General features: G+C 43.2%; 1 protein-coding gene across 1 annotated transcript in view; it reads left to right on the top strand.

The window, feature by feature from the left end:
* The window catches only part of LOC132765698 (E3 ubiquitin-protein ligase TRIM7-like), a 29,267-nt gene extending 16,493 nt beyond the window's left edge, over positions 1-12,774 (top strand). Inside the window, exons 5-7 of the mRNA XM_067465372.1 lie at positions 1,961-2,085; positions 9,358-9,390; positions 11,434-12,774. Coding sequence (XP_067321473.1) covers positions 1,961-2,085; positions 9,358-9,390; positions 11,434-12,005 — 730 coding nt within the window. The 3' untranslated portion in view covers positions 12,006-12,774. The remainder of the gene's footprint in view (positions 1-1,960; positions 2,086-9,357; positions 9,391-11,433) is intronic.
* The last annotated feature ends 91 nt before the right edge of the window (positions 12,775-12,865 follow it).

Here is a 12,865-nt window from a genome sequence, read left to right on the forward strand (position 1 = left end):
GAACATTTCAAACTATTTTGGGACTTCCAAATTCACACTGACAGAGTTTTCATATAATCATAGAGTTGGAAGAGACCTTGTGGCCATGCAGTCCAACCCCCTGCCAAGAAGCAGAAAAATTGAATTCAAAGCACTCTCGACAGATGGCCATCCAGCCTCTGTTTAAAAGCCTCCAAAAAAGGAGCGTCCACCATATTCCGGGACAGAGAGTTCCAATGCTGAACAGCTCTCATCGTTAGGAAGTTCTTCCTCATGTTCAGATGGAATCTCCTTTCTTGTAGTTTGAAGCCATTGTTCAGCATCCTAGTCTCCAGGCCAACAGAAAACAAGCTTGCTCCCTCCTCCCTATGACTTCCCCTCACATCTTGATAAATGACCCTCCTCATGTCTCCTCTCAGCCTTTTCTTCTGCAGGCTAAATGTGCCCAGCTCTTTAAGTTGCCCCTCATAGGGCTTGTTCTCCAGACCCTTGATCATTTCAGTCCCCCTCCTCTGGACACATTCCAGCTTGTCAACATCTCCCTTCAATTCTGGACACAGTGTGATTCCAGGTCTGGCCTGACCAAGGCAGAATAGAGGGGTAGCATGATTTCCCTGGACCTAGACACTAGACTCCTATTGATGCAGACCAAAATCCCATTGGCTTTTTTTGCTGCCGCATGACATTGTTGGCTCATGTTTAACTTGTCCAGGACGACTCTGAGATCTTTTTCGCTAGTACTGCTGTCGAACCAGGCACCCCCCATTCTGTATCTTTGCATTTCATTTCTTTCTGCCTAAGTGGACTATCTTGCATTTGTCCCTTTGGAGTACAATACTCCTGACCTCACAACTGTGGGAAAAAACAAAGTGTGGATTGTCGATGTTGTAATGCCAGTCAACAGCTTAATTGACGAGAAGCAACTGGAAAAGCTGACCCGATATGAGGACTTAAAGATCGAACTGCAAAGACTCTGGCACAAGCCAATAAAGGTGGTCCCAGTGGTGATCAGCACAGTGGGTTCAGTACCTAAAGACCTTGGCCTGCACTTAAAAACAATTGGCGCTAATGAAATTACCATCTGTCATCTGCAAAAAGGCACCCTACCTGGATCTGCACACATTATTCGCCAATACATCACACAGTCTTAGACACTTGGGAAGTGTCCAACATGTGCATGAATACAAAAGCCGGCATAGTGATCTTGTTTGCTGTGTACTAATCTTGTTGTTTATCAAATTATTATTATTATTATTATTATTATTATTATTGTTATTATTTCTTGCCCGCCTCTCCTCACGGCTCAAGGTGGGTCACAATATTGCTAACACACATATTCATCTAATAACATTTTTAAAATACACCTACTAAACATATTTTGACAAAATACTTAAAATATTAAAATACATATAATCATGTTAAAATCTGGATTGTATATAGCAGTGTAGATGGGACACATGTCTGCAGTGTTTTGCATTTCCTCATAGTAGATAAAAGATAGGTTCTTTTCTCCCTGAAGTAAATTTACATGATGTTTTCTTTCTTGTCTCTGATTAGTTATATACTACCATCTAATCAAGTATCTCATCCCAGATTATCTGCTTTCAACTGGATTATATGAGGCTGGATCTACACTGCCCTATATCCCCTTATCTGATCCCAGATTATCTGCTTATTCCAGATTATCTGACAGTGTCAACTCAGTCTCCTTCTACACTGCCATATAAAATCCAGATTCTTTGTTTTGAACTGAATTATATGGCAGTGTAGACTGATATAATCCAGTTCAAAGCAGATAATGTGCTTTGATAATCTGAGTTATATGACAGTGTAGAAAGAGCCTCATATAATCCAATTCAAAGCAGATCATCTGGGATCAGAAACTGGATTATATGGCAGTGTAGATGAGGCCTTTGTCTTTCCCTCTTTTGCTCCTCTTAGAATTCTAGATTAGTGGATTATGAGCTTGTTTCTTTTGCAGATGTCAAGAGGAGTTGAATCTTCCTGATAAACGGCAGTATCGTATTTCTCCTACTGTGAAATGGAGGACTTGGGAATTCTGTGACATTAGTTCCTTCATGAAGTGTGTGATGAAACAATTCAAAGGTAAAGAAAATTAAGTGGGAAAGCATTGCTTTATGTTTTTTGCCCATCGATTAGTCTAGGTATGGATATGAGGAGGCTATGAGAATGCCTGCAAGTCATCTGTTTCTTATAGGACTTCATCACATTGAAGCAGGGAAGTGTTTGGTAGAGTAGGTTTATCATAGAGCTCAGTAATACTCCGTTTTGAAATGAAATTGATGATTTTCCTCTCTTCATCACACTGTTAAATGTGTCAGTGTTTATCAGTTGTACTCAGTTGATTTGCCATCACTTTTTTTCCATCCCCCAAGTCTTATAGTGGACATTGCATGCAATGAGGTTAGGGAGATGTAGATTTCCCCCCACTTTTTTGCAGCTTGAAACTTAAAGACACACTCCTTTGGGGTATTAAGGCTTGAGTCCATGGAATAGTAAGAATATATTTGAATATGCTGCCTTGGAATGTGTTGGAAACTCTTTGGATGGACACTTTTACCATATACTAGCTTGGATACCTGGTGATGCCTGGATTATTTGAAAATGGCATGTTTTGTTTTGGGGTGTTTGGTAGTATCAGTTTGGTCATTTATTAGAAAAATCTCATCTTTCCTTTTGTTATTTATGAGTGCACCCATTAGAAAATGCATAAGAATGTGGGTGAACTACAACTCCCAAATTTGTGGATCAATCACCCCCAAACCCTGCCAGTATTCAAAGTTGGCTACTTACTTACTTAGGTGATCCCTCGTTGGACGAGTAAAATGGTCTTCCATGATGGGTTTACTTGTGGATTCGTAGGTGGCTGTGGAGCCCTATTCTTGCTCTGCATCTTCTCCCACAGTGAAGGCATTGGTTTCCAGGTGGAAGGCGGTCCCGGTCGGGGTTGGCTTGACACGCCTTCCTCCTGGCACGTTTCTCTCTTTCACCCTCCACTCGTGCCTCCTCGAATTCTGCAGCACTGCTGGTCACAGCTGACCTCCAGCTGGAGCGCTCAAGGGCCAGGGCTTCCCAGTTCTCAGTGTCTATGCCAGGGTTTTAAAGGTTGGTTTTGAGCCCATCTTTAAATCTCTTTTCCTGTCCACCAACATTCCATTTTCTGTTCTTAAGTTCAGAGTAGAGCAACTGCTTTGGGAGACGGTGGTCAGGCATCCGGACAACGTGGCCGGCCCAGCGGAGTTGATGGCGGAGGACCGTCGCTGCAATGCTGGTGGTCTTTGCTTCTTCCAGCACGCTGACGTTTGTCCGCTTGTCTTCCCAAGAGATTTGCAGGATTTTCCAGAGGCAGCGCTGATGGAATCGTTGCATGTGACATCTGTAGACAGTCCACGTTTCGCAGGCATATAGCAGGGTTGGGAGGACAATAGCTTTATAGACAAGCACCTTGGTATCCCTACGGATGTCCCGGTCTTCAAACACTCTCTGCTTCATTCGGGAAAATGATGCACTCGCAGAGCTCAGGCGGTGTTGTTGTATTTCGGCGTCGATGTTGACTTTGGTGGAGAGGTGGCTGCCAAGGTAGCGGAAATGGTCATCATTTTCTAATGTTACACCATTAAGCTGTATCTCTGGCATTGGGGAGGGGATGGCTAGTGACTGCTGGAACAGCACTTTGGTTTTTTCAATGTTCAATGACAGGCCAAGCTTCGTGTATGCTTCTGCGAAGGTGTTTAGAGTGGCTTGTAGATCTTCTTCTGAATGCGCACAGACAACATTGTCATCAGCATACTGGAGTTCTATAACAGATGTTGTTGTGACCTTGGTTTTGGCTTTCAGTCTGCTGAGGTTAAACAGCTTGCCATCTGTCCGATAGATAATTTCCACTCCGGTGGGAAGCTTCCCGTCAACAAGGTGAAGTATCATAGTGATGAAGATGGAGAATAGAGTTGGGACAATAACACATCCCTGTTTGACACCCGATTCCACCTTAAATGGGTCACTTTGGGAGCCACTGCTGTCCAAGACTGTTGCCATCATGTCATCGTGGAGGAGCAGCAGGATGTTCACAAATTTGTTTGGGCACCCGATTTTTTGGAGGATGGTCCAGAGAGCGCTGCGATTCACTGTGTCAAATGTTTTTGCAAGGTTGATGAATGCCATGTATAGAGGTTGATTTTGTTCCCTGCATTTTTCTTGGAGCTGTCATGCAGTGAAGATCATGTCCACGGTTCCTCTGGAGGGGCGGAAGCATTCTGGGGGGGGGGGGTGTCTTCTCAGAGGGGCAGAAGGCGGTTTGCAAGGATTCTTGCGAGGATTTTCCCAGCGGAGGTTAGAAGGGAGGTACCTCAATAGTTTCCGCAGTCTGTTCTTTCCCCTTTTTTGAAGAGGGTGATGATGGTGGCGCCCTTGAAATCTGCTAGGATTTTCTCGATCACCCACACTTTTTCTATGAGCTGGTGAAGTTGGTGTGTCAGCTCGGGTCCTCCCTCTTTAAAGATTTCAGCAGGGATCCCATCAGGTCCACTGGCTTTGTTATTCTTTTGTTGGCTGATGGCATTGCTGACTTCTTCCAAACTAGGCAGTGCTGCAACTCATCCCTGGTTTGTTGTTGTGAGATTTGTGAGAGGACCTCTTCGGCCACATTGGAGCTGCCGTTCAGGAGGCTTTGGTAGTGTTCTTTCCAACGTAGTGCAATTAAGTTTTGGTCCTTCAGGAATTTGGTTCCATCTGATGAGCATAGAGGATGTATGCCATGGTTTCTTGGTCCATAGATTACCTTTGTGGCTTTGAAAAATCCCTGAGCATCATGGATATCTGCCAGGTTTTGGATTTCTTCAGCCTTCTTTGTCCACCAGATGTTCTTGAGTTCTCTTGTCCTTCTTTGGACCTCAGCTTTTGCACTGGCGTAGATCTTTTTCTTAGCAGCACAGTTGCTGTCTTTCTGCCATGTTTGGAAGGCTTTCCTTTTCTTGTCAATTAGCTATTGGATCTCGTTGTCATTTTCGTCAAACCAATCTTGATGTTTCTTGGCTTGGTATCCAATAGTTTCTTTGCAGGCTTGGATGATGGAGGTCTTCAGTTTGTTCCAATGTTCCTCAACATTTTTGTGGTGTTCTGTGGGTAGATGGTTCTTGAGTGCTGTTTGGAGATGAGCTCATCTGGAGGGCTCCTGAAGGGCTTGGGTGTTCATTTGCGTCGTCTTTCTTCCTTGGAGTCTGCGCTTGGGGGCGATCTTGATAGCCATCATGGATCGGATTAGCCTGTGGTCAGTCCAGCAGTCGTCAGCACCTGTCATGGCTCTTGTGAGGAGCACGTCATGGCAGTCTCTGGCACATGTGATTACATAGTCTAAGAGGTGCCAATGCTTTGACCGGGGGTGCTTCCATGATGTCTTAAACTTGTTTTTCTGGCGAAAAAGAGTTGGCCACATTGGGTCTGTGTGCCAAGTGTAGTCCAGATCTGTCATTGGTGGACTTCAGAGTGCTCTCTGGATAAGGATGAACTACAACTTTTAAGATCAATCACCCCCAAACCCTGCCTGTATCCACAGTTGGCCATGTTGGGTTTGTAAGCCAAGTTTAGTCTACATCCAAAATCGGCTAGGTTCAGTGCTCTCTAGATGTGGGTGAACTACAACTCCCCAAAATCCAAGTCAATCCCTCCTCCTAAAAAAATACCCTGCAATATGTTCAGTTTGTCATGGAGGTTCTCTGTGCCTAGTTTGGTCCCAGTCTGTGGTTGGTGGGGGTGACAGTATCTCTTGATGCAGGTGAACTACAACTTCCAAAAACCCAAGTAAATTTCCCCCCAAACGCCTGCAGTATGTACAGTTGGTACAAGTATGGTCCCAGTCCATTGTTGGTGGGGGTCACAGTACTTGTCGATGCAGATGAACTACAGCTCCCAAAAATAAAGGTCAGTTCCCCTCAAACCCCTGCAATATGTTCAGTTGGTCATGGGGGTTCTCCGTGCCCAGTTTGGTCCCAGTCCATTGTCAGTGGGGGTCATAGTGCCTCTGGATGCAGATGAACTACAACTCCCCAAAATCAAGGTCAATTACCCCCCCCCCCCCAAAAAAAAAAACCTCTCCAATATATTTAGTTGGCCAGGGGACCTCTCTGTGCCAAGTTTAGTCCAGGTTGGTCACTTGTAGGGATCACAGTGTTCTGTTGAAACCGGATCCAAAGCAGGTGAAAATACTGCATATCCCATCATCCGTGGTCCATCCATGATCAAGAAGGCAGAATAGAGTTGGACAAGAGGGGGGCATTAAAGGAGCAACCGGAGGCCATCCACCCTCCCCTCCACTTTTCCTTAGAGGAGGATTTCCACAAACTGGGTGAGCGTATCATTTTAAACCCGAGAACAATGAATGTCATCACATTACAGAATTTCCCATTTTGCCCATTACATCTGGATCATTCCTCAGATATTCATTTCCCAACCAGCTCCTGAAGGTATGAAAAGAAAGCTGTTCCCAATGCTTTAGACACAGAAAGAATGCTCTACCACACACTTGAACCGAAATGTGATGAACACAGTGGGTTGCCACATTTTGAGTGTAGAACTCAGTGGTAAATGTAATGAAGTGGATAGTGATCCTATAAATTTCTTAGGGTTTTCTTAGGCAAGGAATCCTCAGAAGAGTTTCTTTCCAGTTACTTTTTCTGAAATACAGTTTGCCCTTCACATCTGTAGGCTTTACTTTTTTTGCAAATCTGATTAATATGGTCTTTCTGGGACTGGATCTACACTGCCCTATATCCCAGGATCTGATCCCAGATAATCTGGTAGTGTAGACTCATATAATCCAGTGCAAAGGAGATAATCCAGGATCAGATCCTAGGATATAAAGCAGTATAGATCCTGCCAAAACCCTCCAGTGCAATACCTTAACAAGTTTACATCATGTGAAGCAACTAAAGTTTTCATGGCTTCTGTGATGACCACAGGTACGGATGTTTATACATTTAGTGGGATCTGTATCCTAGATCTAGGTGTCAGGATCAAGATAGATGCCTATTGGTTGAGTAAGCTCAATGCAACATCTTAGGCCTCATGTACATTGCCATATAAAATCCAGATTATCTGATTCTCTTTCAGAAGGAAACTAAAAACATGGATATGGAACCAGACCTTTGGGTAATCTGGCAGACAGACAAAGGACAATGACAACTAGAGTTGGATAGTAGGGCTGTCCAAACACGGAAAAATTTGTTTCTAAACTTGATTCGTTTTTAGGGGGTTTTTGCATTTCGTTATTTAAAAGAATTCCGAAATTTTCCTTTAAAAAAGTTCGATATTTACGAAATTTCGGAAATCATAAAACAATTACGAAACAATTACGAATCGATTACGAATCAATTTGTTAATGGCAGCCGCGATCGCGCAATACGCTAAAAAAACTTCTGAATCTTCCCTCTCCCTCTGTTGTTGACTGTTGGTGTGATAATTATATATTTTTTTCACTGAGAAAACAAACAGCAACCCTAAAACTTGCACCAGACATGCGGAAATAATAACAAAACATTTACAAAACAATTACGAAACAATTACGAAACAATTACGAAACGAATTGGAAAAATTCGTTTCGTTTTTTAGTTGCTCCTGAATGGTTCAATATCGCTTCGTTATTAAAAAAAAATAACGAATTTTTAACGAATTATGAAATTACAAAACGAAACCGCCCAGCCCTATTGGATAGGATTATGACAATGTGGAATGAATTTACGGATTTTGAACTTGGCAAATGTTGATCACTGGATTTACTCTTATTAGTTGTTATTGTATAATTGGACTGTTTTAACTATTTATAACTGTCGCTGCTATGTATTTTATCTTACTATGTGTATTGCTGGCATCGAATTGTGCCTTTTGTAAGCCGCCCTGAGTCCCCCTTTGGGGGTTGAGAAGGGCGGGGAAGAAATGTTCAAAATGATTAATTAATTAATTAATTTGAACTAGATTATATAAGTCTACTCTGCCATGTAATCCAGTTCAACACAGATAATCTGGATTTTATATGGCAGTGTCGAAGCGGCCTAAGGGTCCTTCCACACAGCCATATAATCCAGAATACCATGGCAGATAATCCAAAATATCTGCTTTGAACTGGAATATCTGAGTCCACACTGCCATCTGATACAGTTCAATATGGATTTTATACAGCTATGTGGAAGAGGTCTAAGTGTAGGATTTAGGTTCCAAGGAGATGAGTGACAAGTGTAGTGCCATTGTTCCAGTTCAATATGGATTTTATACAGCTATGTGGAAGAGGTCTAAGTGTAGGATTTAGGTTCCAAGGAGATGAGTGACAAGTGTAGTGCCATTGTTCCAGTTCAATATGGATTTTATACAGCTATGTGGAAGGGGTCTAAGTGTAGGATTTAGGTTCCAAGGAGATGGGTGACAAGTGTAGTGTCATTGTTTTAAGTAGTGTGAGTCTCCTCGTGATCATTTTTAACACTCTTCAAGGCACTTAGTATAATTAAAATCACTCACATTTGCTCTGGTGTTAGACCCCACATTATTTGTAGCTGTGGGTGTGCAGATTCCCAGGCCTCGCCGTGCATTGCCTGTCATGGTTCTATTATTACTTTTCAGTTTGTGTAGCCTAAAGATATGCATGGGAGCTGCCGAAGAAGTCTCACTTGACCTCTGCCTCTTATGAATGTTAAAAGGAAATTGAAACTGTTTGAATAACACAGGCTGGATCCCTTGAACTGGATTATATGAGTCTGGACTGCCAGATGACTTGGGTTGCTGCTTGTTTATTCGTTCAGTCGCTTCCAACTCTTTGTGACCTCCTGGACCAGCCCATGCCAGATCTCCCTGTCAGCCGTCAACACCCCCTGCTCCTTCAAGGTCAAGCCAGTCACTTCAAGGATGCCATCCATCCATCCATCTTGCAGTTGGTCAGCCCCTCTTCCTTTTCCCTTCTTTTTCCCCCAGCATCAGTCTTCTCTAAGTTTTCCTGTCTTCTCATGATGTGGCCAAAGTACTTCATCTTTGCCTCTACCTTCCTTCCCTCCAATGAACAGTCAGGTTTTATTTCCTGAAGTATGGAATGGTTGGATCTCGTGGTCCAAGGCACTCCAGATGACTTGGAATAAGCAGTTAATCTCGGTTCAGATCCTGGGAAATAGAGCAGAGTAGCTCCAGCCACAGCAGATGAACATCTTCATTAGGTGGTTTCATTCAGTAACTGGGTACTATGTGTGAATTACCCATTTTGGAGATGTTTAACCTTGTGCTGATGTGGAACTATTGAACAACACTATTTTAACTCTTGGATATGCAAAGTCTCGTGTTCATATATTACATAGTATTTAATCTCTGTCCTGTTTCCTTCTTTAGACAAGCTCATTTCTGGAATTCAGCTGCAGAAAGGTAATTTTTCGTTGGATGGGATGATACATTATTTATCCAAGATAAATTATTGTTATGTATACCATTTCCCCAAAAATAAGATATCCCCTGAAAAGAAGACCTAGTAGAGATTTTGCTGAATTTGCTAAATATAAGGCCTCCCCCGAAAGTAAGACCAGCAAAGTTTATGTTTGGAAGCATGCTCCCCCTGGTGGCCAGAAGCTGCAATACCATCCCTGTTGTACAAGTGGTCCAGGAACTGCTGTGGGAGATCCTTACAGTCTCCAGACAGTGTATGGCAGCCAGGTACTTTACAGCCCCCCCCCCCCCTTTTTTTGTGGCCCTGTGTGTGGTGGCCGGTATATTTATTATATACTGACAACTATTGTACAGTATATAATAAATGCTCAATTTTTTTGGTTCAACAATAAATGTGAATTCTTCATGGGAAAATAAGACCCCCTGAAAATAAGACCTAGCACATCTTTGGGAGCAAAAATTAATATAACACACTGTTTTATTTTGGGGGGAAAGGGCATAAATATTGGTATACCAGAATATGAAATCTAAAACACTTCTGGTTCCAAGCATTTTGAATAAGGGATACTCAGTCTATATAAATAAAAATGTAATGTTCCTTTGTGGGATTAACATAACTCAAAAACCAGTGAATGAATTGACACCAAATTTGGACACAACAACGAGTGACCATCACGCATAAAAACACTGAAAAACATAGAAGGGATTTTAAAAGCCAAAAAAGCAAAAAGTCACTACCGCGCATGTACAAAAACAACTCCCCTGGCAAACAAGACACATAATAGCATATCCATACTCTCTTCTGAACTGCAGCTCCCAGCATCCCCTAGACCAGGCCCTTTAGGCGAGGAGGATGATCCAAATGCACTGCTTCCAAGCTGCAAGCTTTCTTCTCCTTCGATTTCTTTGAGAGCATCCCAATCCCTGTATATTTCCAATTTCCTAATCCTGGATTGCAACTCCCAGCAATCCTCCAGATAGATAGATTAGATAGAGATAGGTATGTGTGTATATATGTATGTATGTATATATATATATATATATATATATATATATATATGGATCAGGAGGACTGCTGGTAGTTGCAATCCAAGAATAGGTAGAGAAGGAAGAAAAGGGAGAAAGAGGAAGGGAAAGAAAAGGTATGGGGTAAGGAAGGGAAGAAGGAGAGAAGGAAGGAAGGATGGAAGGAGAGAGAGAAAAGGAGAGAAAGAGGGAGGGGAGGTTGGCCACAGCAACACTTGGCAGGTACAGCTAGTTTGTATTAAAAATGAATTATGTCAGCAATATCCAGGGTACTTTCTGTCCCTGACTGACATGCTGCAACATTCTGCTTAGGTTTGGAGTAATGGTCTTTTAAAGACAAAGGGGAGCTCCCTAATCTCAAAGACCACTCTATTCTACCTTGGTTAGACTACACCGGGAATACTGTGTCCAGTTCTGGGCACCACAATTGACAGGGGATGTTGACAAGCTGGAATGTGTCCAGAGGAGGGCAACTCAAATGATCAAGGGTCTGGAGAACAAGCCCTATGAGGAGCGGCTTAAAGAGATGGGCATGTTTAGCCTTCAGAAGAGAAGACTGAGAGGAGACATGATAGCCATGTATAAATATGTGAGAGGAAGTCATAGGGAGGAGGGAGCAAAATGCCCTGGAGACCAGGATGCAGAGCAATGGCTTCAAACTACAGGAAAGGATATTCCATCTGAACATGAGGAAGAATTTCCTGACTGTGAGAGCCGTTCAGCAGTGGAATTCTTTGCCCTGGAGTGTGGTGGAGGCTGATATGCTGCCACATTCTGTTTAAAAGCCTCCTTCTTTGGAGGGCCATCTGTCGGGGGTGCTTTGGATTAGATTTTCCTGCTTCTTGGCAGGGGGTTGGACTGGATGGCCCACGAGGTCTCTTCCAACTCTATGATTCTCAATTCCTGTGATATGCTTAGACTTCAAAAACTTAAGCCAGTTATCGCAGATGGTATCACCTCTCTTAAACCTCTTTCTTCTTCTCTGTTCTCTCTCAACAGCAAATGTGACCTTGGATCCAGACACAGCTCACCCAAGGATCATCTTGTCGGAGGATCGTAAAAGTATGAAACTAAACTCTAAATCGAAAGGTCTACCCCCAAATCCTAAGAGATTTGACCATTATTTGTTTGTGCTGGGACATGAGGAATTCACAGCAGGCAGATATTTCTGGGATGTCAGAGTGGAAAGTGACTACTGGGCTGTGGGAGTGGCGAGGAAATCTGTGAGGAGAAAAGGCCAGTTTAAATGTGGTCCAGAGGAAGGTTTCTGGGCTGCAGGGAACTATTGGGGAGAACATACAGTTCCTGACTTCACTTCCATGAGTGGGTGGGCCAGCATAGTACGGGTGTCTCTGAACTGTTCTGGTAGGCGGGTGGCCTTTTATGATGCAGAAACAGCAGATCTTCTCTCTGTTATCTCAGGAGTCCCATTCTCTGAGGAAAGTGTCCATCCATTCTTTTATCTGGGACCAAAAAAACGTGGCTTCATAGCTACAATTTTGGGTTTTTTTGACCTCTTACACTCACCCCCTACAACAGTCGATGGGCTACCGGCCCTCGAACTAGCTTGATAATTTTAGAAAGAAACTGGAACACTCTGTGTGTGTCTTCATAACAGCCTCTGTTTAAAAACCTCCAAAGAAGGAGCCTCCAGCACACTCTGGGGCAGAGCGTTCCACTGCTCAACAGCTCTCACAGTCAGGAAGTTCTTGCTCATGTTCAGATGGAATCTCCTTTCTTGTAGTTTGAAGCCATTATTCTGCGTCCTGGTCTCCAGGGCAGCAGAAAACAAGCTTGCTCCCTCCTTCCTATGACTTCCTCTCACATACTTATACATGGCCCTCTCCATGTCTCAGTCTTCTCTTCTGCAGGGTAAACATGCCCATCTCTTTAAGCCGCTCCTCATAGGGCTTGTTCTCCAGACCCTTGATCATTTGAGTCGCCCTCCTCTGGACACATTCCAGCTTGTCAACATCTCCCGTCAATTGTGGTGCCCAGAATTGGACACAGTGTGATTCCAGGTGTGGTCTGACCAAAGCAGAATAGAGGGGTAGCATGATCTAGATCCCTGGATCTAGACACTATACTCCTATTAATGCAGGCCAAAATCCCATTGGCTTTTTTTGCTGCCGCACCACATTGTTGGCTCATGTTTAACTTGTTCCCCACGAGGACTCCCAAGATCTTTTTCACATGTACTGCTCTCGAGCCAGGCATCCCCCATTCTGTATTTTTGCATTTTATTTTTTCTGTCAAAGTGGAGTATCTTGCATTTGTCACTGTTGAATTTCATTTTTTTAGTTTTGGCCCATGTCTCTAATCTGTTAAGATAGTTCTGAATTCTGCTCCTGCCTTCTGGAGTATTGGCTCTCCCGCCCAATTTCGTGTCATCTGCAAACTTGATGATCATGCCTTCTAACCCTTCGTCTAA

This window comes from Anolis sagrei, chromosome 2 (assembly GCF_037176765.1).
Source record: "Anolis sagrei isolate rAnoSag1 chromosome 2, rAnoSag1.mat, whole genome shotgun sequence".
NCBI lineage: Eukaryota > Metazoa > Chordata > Lepidosauria > Squamata > Dactyloidae > Anolis > Anolis sagrei.